This window comes from Arachis hypogaea, chromosome 19 (genome assembly GCF_003086295.3).
Source record: "Arachis hypogaea cultivar Tifrunner chromosome 19, arahy.Tifrunner.gnm2.J5K5, whole genome shotgun sequence".
In the NCBI taxonomy this organism is placed as follows: domain Eukaryota; kingdom Viridiplantae; phylum Streptophyta; class Magnoliopsida; order Fabales; family Fabaceae; genus Arachis; species Arachis hypogaea.
Window position 1 is genome coordinate 54108727 of NC_092054.1, and position 20982 is coordinate 54129708.

At 36.7% G+C, this 20982-nt stretch overlaps 1 protein-coding gene across 1 annotated transcript in view; it reads left to right on the forward strand.

Moving 5' to 3' along the window:
* LOC112777178 (uncharacterized) overlaps positions 1-20982 on the forward strand; it is a 43652-nt gene that overhangs the window by 8539 nt on the left and 14131 nt on the right. The window contains exons 11-33 of the mRNA XM_025821478.2: positions 671-751; positions 854-906; positions 3053-3122; positions 3391-3454; positions 7600-7748; positions 7838-7965; positions 8301-8358; positions 8481-8578; positions 8655-8739; positions 8836-8901; positions 8985-9044; positions 9709-9795; positions 10591-10774; positions 10925-10968; positions 11104-11235; positions 11327-11458; positions 11546-11598; positions 11682-11730; positions 11975-12033; positions 12698-12837; positions 12916-13088; positions 18796-18924; positions 19010-19095. Coding sequence (XP_025677263.1) covers positions 671-751; positions 854-906; positions 3053-3122; positions 3391-3454; positions 7600-7748; positions 7838-7965; positions 8301-8358; positions 8481-8578; positions 8655-8739; positions 8836-8901; positions 8985-9044; positions 9709-9795; positions 10591-10774; positions 10925-10968; positions 11104-11235; positions 11327-11458; positions 11546-11598; positions 11682-11730; positions 11975-12033; positions 12698-12837; positions 12916-13088; positions 18796-18924; positions 19010-19095 — 2180 coding nt within the window. The remainder of the gene's footprint in view (positions 1-670; positions 752-853; positions 907-3052; positions 3123-3390; positions 3455-7599; positions 7749-7837; positions 7966-8300; positions 8359-8480; positions 8579-8654; positions 8740-8835; positions 8902-8984; positions 9045-9708; positions 9796-10590; positions 10775-10924; positions 10969-11103; positions 11236-11326; positions 11459-11545; positions 11599-11681; positions 11731-11974; positions 12034-12697; positions 12838-12915; positions 13089-18795; positions 18925-19009; positions 19096-20982) is intronic.

A 20982-nucleotide genomic window follows, 5' to 3' on the forward strand; every position in this document is an offset into this window, starting at 1 on the left:
AAGTGTGGAAGGGGAAACAAAATTTTGGTTGGGACTGGGGGGATAAAGGGCCAAAGAATAGCTCTTACCTTGAGACATTGTAGTCTATTTGCAACTCTCCATTAAAGAGAGCTCTTCATGAACGTTTTAGGCTGAATCCACTAATCGGTCAGGACAGCAACCTATTGCATAAGCGGCCACTTTAAATTTTTATTTTATCTTTTTCATTTATCCTCACACACTAAAGAGGCAATACATATGATAGCCCTGGAATAATTTCATTTCCAGAAAGCCTTTCCTTCTCACTGTCCTAACTCTATTTTTAAAGATAGTCTACTGCATGTGGTCTATAAAAGTTCTGATCTGCATTTTCTGGGGCTTGAGACCTCCAGGCCTTGGCATTATAATATGGGACTGTATGTTATTGTTTCACCGATGTCAGGCCCTGAAAGTAGAACAAGCTTCTGGTTGTAAGTGGCAAAAATTTGGTTTTGAGTACTCTTTGACATTGCATCCTATCTAGAGCACTTGTCTATGGGCTGAAATTACATCCTCACTTGAGTTTAATGCCTCACAATGAGTAATTTATGTGATCTTAGTTTGAACCTCCTAATATATCGATAGCATCCCATTCTCTACAGAATCTGATGGTGCTATATTATTCATTTATTTATTTATTTTTTATTTGCAGGTATTTCTCAGTATGTTATTGAAGGTTACCTTTCTTGACTTGCCACTATGGCATCGAATTCTTGTTCTTGAGATTTTGAGGGTAATCCATATGTTCATTGTTATTCTTTTCATTTTCCTTTCATATGGGTTATTGATTCGATTTGTCAATCTTTAATCTAAAACTAGAAATGATGGACTGTAGGGATTTTGTGTCGAGGCACGGACCTTGCGAATTCTTTTCCAAAATTTTGATATGTAAGTTAATACTTTTGTTTGTTTTATGATATTGTCCATAATGGTTGGTAGTACTGATTCATCAGTACGCCTTATAACTACTCTATCCCATTGTAGTGTTCTGTGTGCACCTTGGCAATATAGGTCATTGCTTGTCAGTACTACTCAGTACTAATGGATATTTTAACAATTTAGATTTACATAGAATGGGGAAGTCTTTCGAAGATTTGACTCAATACGGCATGTTTATATATTTAAGAAACTGATGGAGGTTTGTAAAAGGGAGTAAACCATAGTTGGTGATTTGTACTATGTAAAGCCTATGTGGCATTGCACATTTATTCAATTCTTTGGTTATCAAATGCTTGTATCTTTAGGGATGAGTACTTACCCTTGTTGTCCATGTTATTGTCAAACAACAAAAATACTACAAAGCTTTATCTCACTAGATGAGGTCGGTTACATGGATCAAATGATGCCATTGTGCCCTATTGCTGTGTTTGGTTAGTGTCCTTTAGACACAAGAACACATACACAAATAGACATAGGCATACACATACACAAATTTTTTTAACATGTTTGGTGATGATGTACAAGACACAATTGTCTAATTCAAATATTGTCTAATTCAAATGTCTATTTTACACCAGCTATAACCACCACCACCATCACCACCATTGATTTTCAGCACCATTTTCAACCTCACTCCAAATCAATATCAACAACAATTTAATCATCAGTTCAACAATTCAAATAAAAAGAAAAAAAAAACTAAAACATACTAAAAGGTTCAACAATTAACTTTCGGTTTTTTAAAAAAAACTGATACAAAAAAGACAGAGGCAGGGAAGGAGTTGGCACAAGGGAGATGATGTCGATGAAGTGGGATGGAGATGTGACAGAGGTGACTCGATGAAGTTGAAGAAAGATGGAGGTGAGGCAGAAAATGATGGCGGCTTGGAGGGAGGGTTGCGAAGGAGGAGTAGAAATAGATGAAAAAGAGAGCAGAGGGAGGAAGGGTGGAATGAAGAGGAGGACGAAGAGAGGAGGGCATTGTGGCATCGGTGGCGGTGGTGGTGTAATGATCGGTGATGGAGGGAGAGGACAGTGGTAGAGGAATGCAAAGGGAGGGAGGAGCAGAGAGAGTGGGAAAAGAGGGGTTAGGTTGAGGATAAAATTGGCAATTTGAAAAATAATTAAGGATGAAAGTGTCAAAATTCGTGTATTATAGAATGTGTCTCAATGTCTCTGCTTTAAAGAGGCGTCCTGAAGACATGTATATTATGTGCATTTGTGTGCCACTGTGTTCATAAAAAACGTGTCTTAACAAACGGTGGAAATGTGCCACTGTGTCCATGTTTTTGATGGACATGGGCACTAACCAAACACTGCCTATCATATATTATATTATGTTTACAATGAGACTATTTACATATTGATTTCTTTTCATTACCTCGTTTATGGTTTGTTTAGGTCTTCGTCTACCTTTTGCCACTTGTATATTTCCATCTGATTCACCCTTCTAACTAGATGCTTTGCGGACCTTCTCCTCCACTTGTCTATGTTATTGTCAAAAATATAAAATCAGCAGAGCTAGAAAGCTAGAATAATGTAACAAGAATCTCTTAAAGAAATCATGATAGTAGTTGGATGCAATGTGGTGGGGTGTACTTATTTATCCAAATATCAGTTATTATGTTACATTATTCTGCATCTAATGTCTGGGAAAAGGTTCTCGCTATCAATATGTCGTCATTTCATCTAGAGTTATGCTTTCTTATCATTCAGATGGTGATTTAAGGTTCCCTTTCTGGGGTACATTTGTTTTAGGCTTTTAGCCATTTTTGACAACAAAATCACCGTTTTGACTAAAGAAAATTACATTTCACATAATTTGGATAGTTTATTTAAAATAAATAGATTCTCAAAAGAATCCATTTCAGTCTTCGGTAGAAACTGAAAAGAATAGCTTCTCAGAACAACCTATTTTCAACAATATAAAATAATCAAATTATAAAATCACCCTTTTCAAAAGGTGAAACAAATGCACCTTTTAGAAGGCAACCTAAATCAAATCTATCCACTTAGTTCTTTAGTGCACACACACGCATACGCACAAACAAGTTGATTATTTTGTATTCAATGCTGCTATCTATTGTTGTCATAGGCACCCAAAAAATACAAATGTTGTGGAGGGAATGGTCAAAGCTCTTGCTAGAGTTGTTTCAAGTGTACAGGTATGATTTTGACAATGTTTTCATCCAATTTTTCAGTCATGCATTTAATGGCAGGGTACCAAGGAATGACTCACTTTGTTTTGCTTTCAATGGTGCCCAGAAAAAGGGGGAATTTACTCTCATTGTTGCTAATGCATACTTTCGTGCAGCCTTTTTATATATCATACATATGCTATTCTGAAGACTGTTAGCTAGGGTTGTTTTCTGTCCTTTTTCTGCATTGATTATAAATTGTATGTATTGAAGAAACTTTAGATGCATTCTCTAGGTTCAAGAATCAAGTGAGGAGAGCCTGGCAGCTGTTGCAGGGATGTTTAGTAGCAAAGCCAAAGGTATTGATATTCGTATTTAGGTTGTGCAATTACTTTGATATCTATCTCTTTCGTACAAAGTTAAATAATTGCTTTTAGTCCCTTTTTTTATCCACCGGCCACGGCTTCATATTGAGATCAGATTTTTTCATAATTTTAAACAATCTATTATCTATTATAAATTTATAATATATCAAAAAAGAGATCAAAGGAGTGTGTAGTGAGTGAGTGACACGTAAACTTTTGCTCTATAAGTTTGTCATGTCAACCATAAACTTAGTTTGCAACAACATAGAAAAGGACATTTATCTATATAACTACATTTATACTATCACAGAGAATAGCATCTATATAATCAACCTAGTATTAATCTTATAATTTCCCACTTTGAATTATCTACTCCTAAAAAAAATTATATTATAAAGAATGTTAGTTCACATCAATGGTCGAAGTTCTAACATTACATGTCTGTTTTGGAGAGCAAATTTCATTTTAAGAAAATCTATTTATCTATTTGTAATATATAAAAAAACCAAGTAATGGCAATGACATGATAAACTCTTGACATCTTGGATAGCTTCTAACATATCACATAAGCATTTTAGTGAAATTGTTATATATATATATATATATATATATATATATATATATATATATCACTTTCTATGATTCCTATGTGGCGTTTAACTTCACCTTTTAGCTCCTCTTGTTCTTTACTTCTATGTAGGCTACTCTATGCTTTTAATATTATTGTTATTTCTTTTTAATATGTATAAATTGATTAATAAAACCTAATTCATTCTCCCCGTTTAATGCTCACTTCAACTCATATTTACTGTATAAATCAACATCTACTTCACACCATTTCTTTGTCTCCTCCTACATAATTTCATGTCTCGCACTCTTTCTCTTCCGTTCTTATTTAGAAAAACAATTGGCTCATTATGTATTAGGTGATGAACTTCCTATAGCATTAGAACGTATGATGTTCTTACAGTTTTTTCTTAGAGTTTTTTTTTTATCTAGTTTTGATCATTAGTTATATATTGACTTTGTTAGCTATATATCACTTATTTTTCCTTTCAACAATTTACATTTTTTTAATATAATTTAGTTATAATAATGTTGAAAAATAAAATTAGAAAATTGGATGTTATTTTCAGTTATTGAAATATTTTATACACATTTGCATTGCATCTAATTGTGTCATTCCTGCACTATAGGATTTAAATATATGCTAAAAAAGACAAAAGATAATAAACAAAAGTGACTACATAAAAAGAAGGAAGGTAAAAATGATTATATGAAAAATGAATAAATTTCAACAGTGAAAAGTCTCCTATACAAATCATGAGCTTTACGCCAAATAGATGCTAGGCATTTAATCCTATCCCATAAAACTTGCTTACCAAAAGATTTACCATTGAAGGTAAATGCGTTATGCTCCAACCAAAGAGTACAACAACAACAACAACAACAAAGCCTTGTCCCACTAAGTGGGGTCGGCTACATGAATCAAACGACGCCATTGTGCTCTGTCATGTATCATGTCTACAGAGAGACCGTTTACATGTAGGTCTCGTTTGACCACCTCATGGATGGTCTTCTTAGGTTTTTCTCTGCCTTTCGCCCTTTGTCCATCTTCCATCTCATCCACCCTCCTGACTGGATGTTCTATAGGTCTTCTTCTCACATGTCCAAACTACCTGAGACGCGATTCAACCATCTTTTCCACAATGGGTGCTACTCCAACTCTCTTCTTTATATCTTCATTCCTTATTTTATCCAATCGCGTATGACCATTCATCCATCTCAACATCTTCATCTCTGCCACACTCAGCTTATGTTCGTGCTCCCTTTTAGCCGCCCAACACTCCGTACCATACAGCATAGCCGGTCTTATAGCGGTGCGATAAAATTTACCTTTAAGTTTTAAAGGCACTTTTTTGTCGCTAATGCCACAAAACTTTTGCCTCTTTCCTACTACCAAACCGAACAAAGGTAGTCAACAGAAATTGGTCCAGGGTTGCAGGTACACCCAACATTTGGCAAAGTTGCTAAACAATTTGTTCCATAAAAAAAAGCCATGAGGCAATGCTAAAACAAATGTAAATTTGACTATGAATTTGCTCCACGCATAACACACTCAATGGGGGAGATACCCTTATGTGACCTTCGAACCTGCAACAAGTCATGGGTCTTAATTTTGTTAAGCATAACTTTCGATATAAAAAATTTGACTTTAGAGGGAGCTTTGGACTTGCAAATGGGTTTGTCTAGTAAGTTGTGTTGGAGGAATGAGTAAGAAGAAGGATTTACAACAAACTACCAGAGGAGTGAAGAGAGCATATCCTTTTCTCAAGGTTAGAGGTGTCACAAAGAAATGGCATCAAGGAGACCTAAGCAAATCAAGAAGTTCAGAGGATTCCCTATCATTAAGGTTAGGAAAGAAATGGAAGTCCAAAGAGAAAGAGGATCCAGGATTTAACAGGAGAATTATGGAAGGTGGATAGATGTAGACAACGAAAGGCTAGGTTTACGGAGGTACCTCCTATTTAGTGGTCCTTCCAAAAGTTGAAATGAGATCCATCACCTAGGGTTTGAAATTAGTGTTTTAGCACGAGTAGCAGAATTAGCATCCCACCCATTCCTGTCCATACCATATTTACTTCTGATAACTTGATTTCAAAGAGATTGGGATTCTAATGGAAAACATCATAGCCATTTTGCCACCAAAGTAATGTACTTAGACACAATATTGCCAAGACCCAAGCCTCCTTTCTTTTTAGGACCACATAAAAGGAAGTGCCTCACAATTTTTTCAATGGTGTTTGCCACTCCAACTGGAATATGGAACAACAAGAAATAAACAGGAATACTTGAGATGCAAGACTGGATGAGATTGATGCAACCACCTAAAGAGAAATAGGTCCCTTTATAAATTGCTAACTGCTTAGAAACCTTCTCAATGGGATCCCAAAAGGAGATTTTGCTAACTTGTTATAACCGTGGTAAAATCAGAGACTAATATTCTTTTTGATTGACTAGATTGTTACATCATGAGAATTTCAGGGATTAAGCTGTAGTTTTCCCGTAAATATAAGCAGTTAGTTTAATTGAGAGGTAGTGCTGCGCTTATTCTTCTTTCATGTTTAGGAATTCAATACTATTCTTCTGTGCTTGCGTAATACCTATGCTACATGGTTCTTTGATGCCAAAAAAATTCTTTGAGCTCTTTTTTTCTTTTTACTTTTTCTTTATTAAAAAGAAATTGATCAAGGAAGAATTTTTATTTTAATAAGCGGAGAAGCGTATAAAGTGATAGGGAAAAAAAATAAAAGAATATATCATGGTGGTCTCCATTTACTATTGGGACTTCCCCTAATTTAGCAATCTAAATGATAGAGACGCTCTAGATTTAGTAATCCTTTTGGATCTCCTTGATTCTGTCAATTTGACGGCTTGTACAATTAAAAGATCTTGGCCTCTTTATTCCTCTATATCTTTTCTTGCAAATCTTACTTTCATTTCCGAATTCATTCTTTGAACATTTTTGCTTTGATAAACCCATTTGGTAGCCCAATGCTCTCTTGGTGCAAAGAACATCTTGTGGGATAGGATTAGGTGTTGCCCGTGCAAACCATATCATTTATGTAGAGAGGGTTTTCCCCTCAAATATGCTGAGAGGTTGGAAAGCTTTGCTTCTTTTGCTGATTCTTGTTTTCAGTATTGAGGATGTCTTGTCCAGCATTCTTGTACAATTATTCAGTCCTCATTAATAAAAGTTCATCTGTTATCTGGGGAAGATAACGATTTTTCTGTTTGCCACTGTCTGAAATTGGTTTTATACCTGTAACAATCTTGAAAATTATATGGCTTTAAATTTTAGATTTTATTTGGATTTTTATTAAAATTTGAATTGATGTGAATAATGTTATATTCTACCAACTGGCTACTGTTTCATATCGGGAATTTGAATTTGCCAGGGAAACACTGTAGAATAAATAACATGTATGGGATGATTTGTTTGACGATATTGGTTGTTTGTTATATTCTACTATTATGTCCTATGACTTGGACCTGTTTAAGATCATTAAAGCTGCAGTAATGTGTTACAATACATAGTTGTTCTTTTATGCTTAACATTCTAGATGTTCTTTCTGTAGGGATTGAATGGAGTCTCGATAATGATGCTTCCAATGCTGCAGTCTTAGTTGCCAGTGAAGCACATGCCATAACTTTAGCAGTAGAAGGCCTACTAGGGGTCGTCTTCACTGTTGCAACGTTAACTGATGAAGCCATGGATGTTGGGGAGGTAATATCTCTCTGCTGATTTTTCTTTTCCATTTTCTACTTCATTTATGTTATGTTGATTAACAACTTGCTTTCTCTATGTGTAAACAGCTTGAGTCCCCTAGATGTGACAGTGACCCACCAGCAAAGTGGACTGGTAAAACTGCAGTTCTCTGCATTTCAATGGTTGACTCACTGTGGTTGACAATACTTGATGCATTATCCCTTATTCTATCAAGGTTTGTTTTCAAACATGCATTTTGTATAGATAACAATTGAAGCTGTATATCCTACATCATTAAATAATAGAACCTATTACAGAATGAAACTTTGTTGGATTCCAACCTGTTAGTAGTCAAAATTATTGTATTGATCTTGCAAGCTAAATTGTAGGGGAAAAAATGTTACGTTAGTGCTAAGACACCAATCACCAAGATAGACTTCATTGTGAGGACAACCTTATGTCATATTTCTGCATCTTAATAATATTTTTCTTGGATAAAGAAAAGATACTATTGGTTAAATCTAGCCTTTTGAGATATCCCATATCATATCACTTGTGGTTATTATGAAGGTCACAAGGAGAGGCTATTGTATTGGAAATATTAAAGGGATATCAGGCATTTACTCAGGTAACTCAGCTTTGGCCATTATCTTAGTTCTGGTAATTTATTTGAGTGATATGTGAAGTCAAGTCAATATATATATATATATACTTAGTAAAAAAGAGATGATGGTTGACATGATTCTACAGGCTTGTGGGATTCTCCGAGCTGTAGAGCCCTTAAACTCATTTCTTGCATCCCTTTGCAAATTTACTATCAATTTTCCAGCAGAAACAGAAAGAAAGAGGTCTGGTGTTCAAACTGTTGATATATTTCTTTCTTCTTGATTATTATGATTCCGGCTAAAGTTTGATATTTAGCAGTGCTTTGCCGTCTCCGGCATCAAAACGGTCCGAACTATCAGTTGAACAGAGGGAAAGCATAGTGCTTACTCCCAAGAATGTACAGGTGGTCATCCTAGTTCTTTGTTTGGCAATTTGTACATTTTAAAGTTTAAACGTACCTATGGCTCTCAATTTCACTGGGATTGATCTTGTGAACTAGGCTTTGAGAACTCTCTTCAACATTGCTCACCGACTGCATAATGTTTTGGGCCCATCATGGGTTTTGGTAGGTTCTTATACTATCTCTTGTCATCTGTTAGTAGGTTGGAATTTCTTTCTCTGATGAGTTGTCATTATGAATAATTACAGGTGTTGGAAACTCTAGCGGCTTTAGATCGAGCGATTAATTCCCCACATGCCACTGCCCAGGTAATTTTATTTACTGATCAATATCATGTGCAATAAATCATTGAATGACAATACCATCATTTTGGCATCTCAATACCACTTGATCATAATGTTTTGTCTACACACATGAACTGCATGGCTTTATTGGTTTTTGTTGGTTGATTGGCTATTCTGTTTCTTATTTTTGCGTCTGCAAATGAACTTTTCTTATCCTTGCATATTGTACACTTTAGAGGCTATGTTTTTTTTTTCAGTTTGCAATATGCAAAATTGCAAACTATGCAGAAGAACTCTTGGATTTTCAAAGAGGTGTCTTTATCATACTTCACTTAAGTGGGATGTGATGTGAATTTGGTGCAAAGCTTGTGGCTTTTTCTATGGGGTTTCTCTGACTCCAACAAGTATTGTTGAGGGACTGGAAAGCTTTTTACCATTTATTTTCTCTCTTTTTCATGTTTGTTTTATGCTTTAACTTATTCACTATTTGTAACTCTTTCTTTTCGATGCAATATAGAGGATAATATAGAGGATAATAAAATAAAAGGAAGAAAAAAGGTTTTCCTAAGTTGTTGGTTCCTTTTTGTTTTTTTACTTGTTTTTCTTTCTTTTGTTTTTTTCCCGGGTGTGTGTGTCCAGGGGTGTGTGTTCAAAACTCTCTAGAAATTCATGACTGTTAAATCTGCAGGAGGTTTCTACTCCTGTCCAAAAGTTTACAAGAGAGCTGTCTGCCCAATACAGTGACTTCAATATACTCTCTTCCTTGAATTCTCAGGTGAGCGAACCAGCTTTAATTTTTGTTGGTTGGTGATAGAGTTTGATGAAGGAAAGAGAATGAGAAGAGAAGAGAGGTTGAGAGAGAATGAGAGTGAGTGTTGTATTATTATGCGTATATTAATGCTCAAACTTATAGCTTTATATATAGAGCTAGGACAAGGAGGGTTATGCTTGCACTTTACACTTAAGTTAATTATGCACACTTACAGCTCTAACAGATTCTGATCTTTCTAGACTTCTCTAGACTCTTTTAGAACCTCTTCTCAGCTTACTCTATAAGTTGTTGGGCATGGAAAAGAAATTGCGACCCACTAAACCTTACAGGGTCTAGTCAGACGAGAGTGAGAAAAACTGAAACTAGAGGGAGAAGGCTAGGGAAATGATTTTGTATCATTAGTAACAAGTAGGCTGCGGCTTGTATAGTTGGCAAGTAAAAAACACTCGCTTAGCGGGCAACCAAGTATAGATTATTATGGAACAGTAAACTATCTATACAGTCTAACTAAGCTCAACTTAGGATGACTGTGAACGACCCTGAAGTTGTTTAATAATATTCTTCCTCTTCTTGGAGTGCTTGTAGGGTTGTCATCTTAAAAGTCCTGCAAAAATGTTTTCCTTGTCATAACCATGTCCTTTTTCATAGAAATGCTTTTTAACTTTCAACTTTGAGAATGAAAACTTGATTGTCTTGCTAACAGAATTAACTTTGTTTCTTCCTCCATTTTTTCGTTTTTGAATACTTGGGTCTTTTTGTCTTACTCAATATCTTCATATTTTGACTTCTTTTCTGAAGCTTTTTGAGAGTTCTGCTTTGATGCATATTTCTGCTGTGAAGTCCCTCCTCTCTGCTTTATGTCAACTTTCACATCAATGCATGTCTGCTTCAAGTGTTTTGGGACCAACTGCAAGTCAAAAAATTGGAAGCATAAGCTTTTCAGTGGAGAGAATAATATCCATCATTGTGAATAATGCTCACAGTATGTAACTTCAGTAACCATTTATTCTAAATTATCTTTTATATAATGTCATTAAGTGTTGATTCCATGCCCTTTATTCTTCAAGCAAAGATACTTGTGATATATAGACCTTTGTTCACTTTATTGGATTGTTTGCTGTTCTCACTGCAGGAGTGGAACCGTTTTGGGATCAAGTTATTAGTCACTTTCTTGAGGTTATTTATCTCCTCAACCCCCCCCCCCCCTCCTCTCTCTCTTTTGTGTTTGGATTTAGTTTGTATGTTAATATTAATTCATTCTTACCTCTGTAGATTTTTTTTCTTTTTTTTTTTTTTTGTGTGTTTTTCCAGCTTGCTGATAATCCTAATCCACATTTGAAAAATATGGCACTTGATGCACTTGATCAATCAATATCTGCTGTGTTAGGTTCTGACCAATTCCATGACTACAAACAATCCAAATCTCTTGAAAATCCTGAGAAAGTGAGGCTTTCTAAAAGTTTTATATCTGGCTACCTGAGATTTTATTTAAGTCAGGATCTCATGATAAGTTTGAAGTCTCTCTTGATTTCAGATGGAAGTCACTCTTGATAAGTTGAGGTCTCTGGAAATTTCAGTCATATCTCCTCTAAAGGTTCTTTATTTTTCTACTCAAAGCGTAGATGTTCGTGTTGGGTCTTTGAAAATTCTTTTGCATGTCTTAGAGGTAATGCTTTAGATTTTCAAAGTTAAATTGTCTCATTTATTCCATTATTCTTAGTGTCTTTACATGATATCCATAAAATTCTTACAGAGACATGGAGAAAAACTTCATTACAGCTGGTCTAATATACTAGAAATGTTGAGGTTTGCCATCTTTCCATTTGCTCTATGAATCTATCTTTGGGTAATCCTATAGTTAATATCTGTTGTTTTTTGTTGTTATTAAGGTATGTAGCTGATGCTTCAGAGAAAGACCTTGTTACTCTTGGTTTCCAGGTCAGTAAAGACAAGAATGATTTATATGGTGGACATATCTAATTTTTGTAGATATGTTCTGTTTACTCACTTTTTTGAAAACCAATAAACCATACATAAATTACACTTAAAAAGTGTTCATTGAGTATCCATGGGGGCAGGTAGATGCCCCATTTAGTTTTTGTTATTATCTCTGCAACATTATTATTAAAAAATTATTAATTTTCTTCTCTTTTTTTCTTTTCCTTTTTTCTTTTGGGTGTAGAATCTACGGGTGATAATGAATGATGGACTCTCCACCTTACCTGCAGAATGCCTTCAAGTGTGAGTTTCTAGAATAAACCACGATTTTGGCCCCAAAACGATACAATTTCCGACAAAATGACCACCGAAAGAAATAAATGACACTGGCTCCCTAATGATTAACTCTATTTGACAAAGTGCACCATTTCTTTTTTATTTTTATTTTTTTCATAAGTTGCAAACAATTGTGCATTTGATCCAATTTTTTGTAGGAAAGTTGGATAATTATTTAAAAAGTGTATTGGAAAAGAAGAGGCAAAATTTGATCTCTAGATCCTTTTCCATTTTCTTTTAATTTTCGGCCATCCACATAGGAAAAAGAAAATCGTCATAAAATAACACATTTGTAGTAAATTCAGCAAATTTGAAGGATGGAAATACTTCATTTTTCTAAGTATGCTTGCAAGAATTGCGTCAGAATCCGATCTCTAATGTCTTTTTTAGAGTATGTTTCCTTATATTTGGTGCATTTAAGTTTGAGGAGATCATGAAGTTCTTTTTTTCTTTTGGGGGTAATTTTTGTCAAAATCTGAATATTTTGGGAGGCCAAATAGTGGCTTATTTGAGATTCTACTTTCCATGTTGCTCACCTGCATGCTACATTCATGCAAGTAAATTTGTATATCATTTTTTAATTGTTTTCTCTTCCCTGATTGCCTTATGTGCATTATTTCATGGCTAACAGGTGTATTGATGTGACTGGAGCATACAGTGCTCAGAAGACAGAATTGAATATAAGCTTGACTGCCGTTGGCCTTCTGTGGACTATGACTGATTTCATTGCAAAGGGCCTTGTCAATGGACCTTTAGAAGAAAATGAAACAGGTCCATATCTGTTGTCTAGATGAAACTTCTGTTATTCTGAAATTATGGTAGTTTCTCATAATATTTGTAACCTTTCAGGTGTTGGTTCCATAGTTAAGCAGGTAGACAGTGAAAAGATGGAGGGTGAAACTCATAGTATTTCTTATAATGTGAGAGAACACGCTTCATATATAGATGATATTGATTGTGAGAGGCTTCTTTTCTCTGTTTTCTCGTTACTTCAAAACCTTGGGGCTGATGAGAGACCAGAGGTATTTTAATATTTTATTTAATTACTCCATTCTCGCTTTTTTTGTCTTTTTTCTGAACGGAAAAATTCTTGTAACATCCATTATATGTGAAGAGGATTATCCTGTTATAATGTTCTGATCTTAGTTTACAAGAGGAAAGACAAGGACTTGACTGGCTGATTTTCACTGCTTAATTCCTAATTGCTGCTGGGTGGCTGTTTGTTGTTATTTTTAAGCTAGTTTAGCAAGTTTTAGAGCAGTAGTGCTAGTCCTAGCTACTGCCTATAAATACTAGTGGTTAGTTAGTTTTTAAGTTCGTAAAAAAATCTGTTAAGTCTGTTAGTTCAGGAGAGGAAAACACTCTCCACAGTTGGTAGTTCCACCAGTGTATACCAATTAGGGATTGTGATTTGCAATCCATAGTTCATCAATAAAATCCCCTAATTCTACTAGATCCCTGATCCTATCAACTGGTATCAGAAGTCCATGGATCCTGGAAGCTTGTGGTGAATGGTACAACCACCATCGCGGAAAATGGAAGGGAGATTGGATGTGATGGAATTGCGATTTCATCGCTTTGAGGATCTGTGCCACGTGTTGCAGGAGATTTTGCAGCGGATCGATGCGCGAGTTGATTCCATGGAGCAGAGCGCTCTGGTCTGTCATGAGCAGAGTTCTCCGGTGTTGCACCAGGTCGCTGGTGGCTTGTAGGGGAGTAGAAGCATGCTGGAGCAGTGGAGGAAACTTGAACTCCCGATTTTTCGCGGTGAGGACGCGATGATTTGGATCGAGCGTATGGAGCAGTTTTTTTACTAAGAGCGGTGCCGGAGGAGGAGCGGCTCACGGTGGTGACGTTTGCCATGGAAGGCCGCACGTTCACGTGGTTCTGGTGATGGGAAGCAACCGCACCGATGCTGCAGTGGCAGCCCTTCCGCATGGTGCTACTGCGTCACTTCCAACCTGAGTGGTTGCAGAGTCCCTATCAATCGCTGTTGAGGCTGTGACAAACAGGCATCATGCAGGACTATGTTGATCAGTTTGTGATGCACGTGCATCCTCTGCGAGGTCTGGCTCCAGAATTATTGATTGACTTGTTCTTGAATGGATTGAAGCCTGACGGGAGTGAGGAATGCAGGCTGTTCTCGTTCCAGACCGTGGATGAATTGATGGAGTTGGCGCAGAAAGTGGAGAACCGTAACATGGAACTGTGGGCAAGCCTATGACTCAGAGCTTCATAACTAACAAGCCGGCACTCGCAGAAGCAGCAACAGGTCCAGCAAGTAAGGGTGCAGAGTCACTGGTGGAGCCAGCGAAATGGAGGGGAGTGTGGCACCTTAGCAATGAAGAGTACAAAGCTAAATGTGTGCGGGTTGAATGTTTTTTCTGTGATGAACCGTACTCAGCAGAGAATGTGTGCAAGAACAAGGAATTCAAGCTGCTGATTGTGGAACCTGAGGCTAAGGAAGGGAATTGGTTGGAGCACAAAGCTGTTCCAGAAGCAATGGAGCAGTTGGAGCTCAAACTTTCGTGCTCCGATAGCCACCATAGGTCGTTCAAGGCGTGGGCCGAGGTGAAGGGAATGTTGTTGAGAATGCTGGTCGATTGTGGCGCTTCGGATAACTTTGTAGCACCAGAAATGGCAGCGGAGTTGGGGCTGCTCGTGGACACTAAGCCTAAGTTCCAAGTGAGGGTGGCTGACCGGCGAAATTGGGGGGGACAGGGCAGATGCAAGGGGGTCACATTGAGCTTCCATAACAGAGGATTTCTACCTTTTTCCCATCGATGTGGCTGAGTTTGTCTTGGGGCTGGCATTGTTAGATAAGCTCGGGGTCATTCGGGCAAGTTTTAAGGACTCTTGGATCGAGATACTCGAGGATGGGGAGGCTTTAACCTTGAAAGGCGACCTGGTGTTGTGCGATGGTGGGTTAAGTTTACACTCGGATATGCTCACAAGTGTGCACACGGTGTTGGACGCTTGTGAGGTAGTCTTTCAACCACTACCAGGTTTACTGCCGTATTGATCGCATGATCATGCTATTCCCGTAAAGGAGGATAAGGAGTTGACTGGCTATATTTTCACTGCTTAATCCCTAATTGCTGCTGGATGGCTGTTGTTCTTTTTAAGCTAGTTTAGCAAGTTTTAGAGCAGTAGTGCTGGTCCTAGTTGCTGCCTATAAATACTAGTGGTTAGTTAGTTTTTCAGTTAGTCAACAAATTTGTTATGTCTGTTAGTTCAGGAGAGGAATACTCTCTCTACAGTTGGTAGTTCCAACAGTGTCTAACTACTCTCTTCAACTACTACAATAAAGTGTTATCACACTAGGTGGGACGATTACATAGATCAAATGACGTTATTGTGTCCTATCATGTATCATGTTTACATAGATTTCTTTTGACCACCTTGTGTATGATCTTGGGTTTGAGCCAGATGCTCTGTCGATCTTCTCTCCACATGTCCAAACCACCTGAGTCGAGATTTTACCATCTTTTCAATTATGGCTCTATCCAACTTTCTCTCTTATATCCTCCTTCCTTATTTTGTCTATGCGTGTTTGGCTGCCATCCATCTAAGCATCCTCATCTCTATCACACAAAACTTATGTTCATTCTCAACTTTTGTTGCCTAACTCTCCATTCCTTATAATGTGCGATAAGTTTTTCCTTAAGTTTTAAAAGTACGTTTTTGTCATATATAAAACCAGACATACTCTGCTACCGTAACCAGCCTGTTTGAATCCTATGTTTTACATCCTCCTCAATTTTTCCATTATTTTGTATAATACACCCAAGATACTTAATCTCTTTACTTGTGGTAGGATGCGTTTTCCAATTTTACCTGTGTTAATGTTTTTACCTCAGTGTGTATATTTCATCTTATTACGGCTTATGCGCAAACCATACACCTCTAAAGCTTCTCTCCACAAATCTACCTTCTGATTTAAATATTCCATTGATTCTCCATAAAGATAATGTTATCAGCAAAAACATGTACCATAATACATGTTCTTTGATATGCTTGCTAAGTACTTCCCAAAGGAATGTGAAAAGATATGGTGTTAAAGATGACCTTTGGTATAGTCCTACGCTAATGACTAAAAGATTCCTCTATTACACCACTTTGAGTCTTCAGACTACTTGAAACCTCATTCTTTATGGCATGAATATATGCATCCCTTCTCCGTTCTTTTCCAAATCCTTCCATAACTCTTATTTTGGTACCCTATTGTATACTATTTCCAAGCCAATAAACACCATGTGTAAGTCCTTCTTGTCACTCCACTACCTTTCCATCTTTCCCCTTAACAAGTATATAGCCTTGGTGGTAGATCTACTTGGTAGAAAACCAAACTGGTTCTCCGAGACGTGTCTCAACCTCATTTCTATTACCCTCTCTTAGAACTTCATGGTATGACTCACGAGCTTGATTCCTCTGTAATTTCCACAATTTTGTATATTCCTTTTATTTTTCTTGATAGGAATCAAGATGTTCTTTCTACTCGCATGACATCTTAGATTTTAAAATCTCAATCAAAAGTTTGGTTAACCAACCAACACTTTACACTCCTTACCATTTCCAGACTTCAATCTAAATATTGGTTGGGCCTATTGCTGTACCATTCTTCATCTTTTACTTCAAAATCTTGAATTCTTTTTAATAGTAATTGAAGTTTTAGTCTTCTTCCCTCGTGTGACCAACCAGAGCACAAAAGAGTCTCTCATCCCTCATTAAATAACTTGTGAAAATAGCTGTTCCACCTTTCGTTAATTCTCTCATAATAGGGCCAACACCTCACCATTCTTGTCCTTAATGCACTTAACTTATCCAAATCTCTCATCCTTCTTGATTATTTTCTATCTTATATATACCTCTTTCCCTTCCTTTGTACCCAAAGACCCTTCCATATATTTCTTGTAATTGTGCCTACATTCCATGTCCGAAATTGCAACCTTTTTATTGCCTTTTTCTTTACCTTTACCTCTTCTTTTACCTTTGTGAACTAGCTTATTTACCCTTGTTCGTTTGCTAAAATGTGGGAATCCTTGCTCATCTTGCACTACACCTGAGCACCAATGCATTGACTGTTACTCATTTGACAATTTACCCGAGCAATACAGCGTGTTGCTTCTAGGCAATGACCTAACCTTAGCGCAATATCGCGTTTGGTCCATGTCATGAAAGATTCGATAAAATTACATTGGCTGTCGACGGCCGAACACAACCCTCCTCCTTTATCTGGACTTGGAACTGGCTATGTAACATAGGCAGAGTTGTCTAACTATTCTCTAAAACGCCTAAATTACTAGGTGTAGGTTAGATCCTTTTAGAGACATCAACATGCCTTATGTCATGGTTGAATCTCTTAGGATAAGTAAACTAGAATATCTAGATAAATTTATCTTTAAATTTAGGCATTCAAGATGCTAGTGTATCCTAGATCAACAATTATTATTTGTTGGGACTTGAAAGAAGCATCCGTGTCTGAATAAGTAGCATTCCTGTTTAAGCGATTAAAATGCTGCAATCTACCTTTTATAATTATAGTGCAAGAAATAAGATCCTCGTATTATACCATGGTATTATCATTTTGTGGCCTTCTTTTGGGTATATGTTGTAGCTGTACTCAGTTACTTTTCATCAATATTTTTGTTCTACTTGCTTAAGGATATGATTTAAATAGCCTTGTAAACTGGCAGGAAATTTCATCATCATCTTATTATTATTGTTGTTGTTGTTGTTGTTGTTATTTGTTTTGAGGGGGAAAAAAAAAGGGGGGGGGGGGTGAAGTTAGATCCAAAATCTTAACATAGTATTTAACAATCCACAAATTATCTGTCGTGCACATTGCAACTTCACATTCCTAATATCATGGTTATTAAACTCGACCTGGCCATAAACTCGGCCAGGCACTTAATCAGCTAGATTAGCTGGTGGGTTACTTGTGGAGCTGGATCTAATCAAATACATGAAAATACAATTAAATTCAATAAACATATAATGGATTTTGCTAACATCCTCCCATTTTTTATGTTGGAGGAAGTTGTAAGTCCCATACAGAATGCCTCTAAAAGTAAATCATTTAACAAATAAAGAAGGGTATTTTGTTTATTCATAGGACAGTGGAGATGCTAACTCACTCCTTTGTTTAGTGTGGAATCTACCAAAATTCATAATATAATTAGTTGTATAAACACAGTGGCCCAAGTGGTAGTGGAGCAGCTATTATGCATAGTGTTAAATAGTGAACTTAAAAAATTTCAGAACACCCATGTGGACATGGTTCAAGAGGCAACATGCAATGTGTGCGGTTCAGATGTTGCTGCACTCTATGTGCAGTTCATGAGACCCATTCAATATCTGTTTTGACTTGCGGCGACTAGTTTTTCCCGAGTTTGCCAAGATATGACGGGTTCAAATACTTATCTGATCAACTAGAGAACCCGACTGGATAGTGGATACGTGGTTGTTAACTGGTTTCTAGTCTGAATGCACTGATGTGGTCCATTTCTGTAACTATATCTAATATAACCTTTATAAACACTTAGACATCCCTCTCCCTAGAGTTAGCTTTCGGTTTCAAGTTAGGCAATAATATTGACAACCTGTTTCAACACTTAGCCTATTGCATTATAATACACTTATATTTTGCTAATTGGATGAGATTTTGTGAGTGAGTTAGCTCTATTGTGACCTCTGGATGTCAAAACTTTTATGTATTTCTTTTTGTAGGTGAGGAACTCTGCTGTCAGGACACTTTTCCAAACATTAGGAACTCATGGCCAAAAGCTCTCCGAAAGCATGTGGGAAGAATGCCTTTGGAATTATGTATTTCCTACATTAGATCGTGCTTCTCACATGGTAAGCTGAACCTTTTGTTTGTTGATTTAAGAGATTAATTCAGCATGAGCTGATATCCTTAAAAGTTTTTCTTATCTGGAAGTAGGCTGCAACTTCGTCTAAAGATGAATCACGAGGGAAAGAACTTGGAACTCGAGGAGGAAAAGCAGTTCACATGCTCATACATCATAGGTATACTAAATCAACAATTCATATTACCTTGTCCTGATTTTTGTGGCCTCAGCTAACTTTGAATAGTACTTCATCTCTAAAGCATTCAACTTTGTATTTATGTGATCATGAGTATGTATGGTTGTAGTTATTTTGTTTAAAAAGTGCATTTTTAGATAAAAATTACTTCTTAAATTTTTGTAGATTGTTTCGAGAAGATTTAGAAGTGAGAAAATATTGGCTTATTTTTAGAAGCAAGTAAAAGTTGCTTTTCTGATAAAGACCAATTCTAGGAAAATTTACCTGGTGTGGTATTGTCTTGAAATCACTTTTTTTTTTTTTTTTTCCAAATTGCATCCAATTGTACTTTGTAATTGTCGAAATATGATGCGAGATATTAATGTTAGATAATGTCAGTTGTTTAGAAAGTGCATTTATTTGTAGTAGTTGCCTAGGTACTCTACATTTATTACTCTCCTCTTTATATATGTTAGTCTTCTCTTATATAACAAAAAATCAGCATACAATCTACACACATCACATATGAGTCATATATTCTTCCTCTCATTTGCTTACTATTTACTCTATTACTTTCATATAAAATCATGTATTTGAACACCATGATATCCTCCTTGAGCTCTCTGAAATTCTTTTGCTGTAGCACTCTGTTGAGAGGTGTTCTTGGTTGAAACCGGTATCACTTCAGTTTCCCATTTTTTTCAAACCTAGAAACAATTATTTGAGTTGTTTCTGCCATCATCATCAGCACAATCTGCTCCTTTTTAATTTAAAGGATGTTCTTTATTGTAAAATTCTAGCCAACCGTGTCTCTTTCTGGTTGCTAGAACATCCTCTGCTGTGTTCTTTTTCCAGCAGCCCAAAAACACCTTCCTTCAGAGCTGTTTCGTCACTGCCACTGCCGTCCACTGTTGTCCAATCCGAACAATGACCACACTATTAGACTCATTTTCTCCAGTGCTGCTCAGCAGCCAACATTGTTGCCGTCCAAGCTTCCGCCATCCATGTGCTTTTCTCCCCCCAACTCCAGTTGCCTCCCTGCTTCACTCGCCATGCATGTCGGTCATCATTTTTGGAACCACTGATCACACTGCAGTGTTTGCCTCGCTGACCTCTTTTTGGAACATCGTGTTTTTTTTTTTCTCATCGGACCATTTTTCCTTTTTGCATTTTTGCATTTCACTTTTTGCCCCTGGCACTGCTGCACTTTATCTCAGCTGTTTCTACTGCCATCCGCTCTCCGCTCTACTACCTCAGTGCTCACTCTTCTTGCTCTTTTTTGTGTTATATCTCCTTGTCTTTATCGATCTCACTTATTTTCTATGGTTCAGATATTATTCCTTTTGAATTTTTCTTTGTTTTTTTTGTTACTTTTAATTATTTCTTTTCCTCTGTTTCTATATGTTTTTGCTTGTTTTTTTATTTGTGTTCACTGTCTTGCTGTTATTTCTTGTAAATAGGCTCTTTGGAAAAGACCAATGACTACTGAGCCCAAGTCACCTTCCCAGGTTCGCTACTAAACCTCGGCAAGAAAGTTTCCTGGTAGTCCAGCTAGGCTCGGCAAAGTCCCCAACAGTCCTAGATGCCCCGGGTGCATCTCCTTGATGTCTCCTGCTGGTCCTAGCAAGTCTCTGGAAGTTCAGCTGGCCCTTCTTTGATAGCAGTTTAATCGTTATCAGTTTTATTTCAAGGGATTATTTACAAGCTTATAGGCTTGGAATGTAGCAATGAGAGGAGCTTAGGGATTATCTTTCATATCTCACCATATCAAATAATTCTCTTATATTATTTTTTTCCAAGCTTGATGCATATATATCCAAGCTTGCTAGGTTGATGGGATTATGAAATATGATGAAGAATTATTTAGCAATATGGTAGTAGTTTAATACT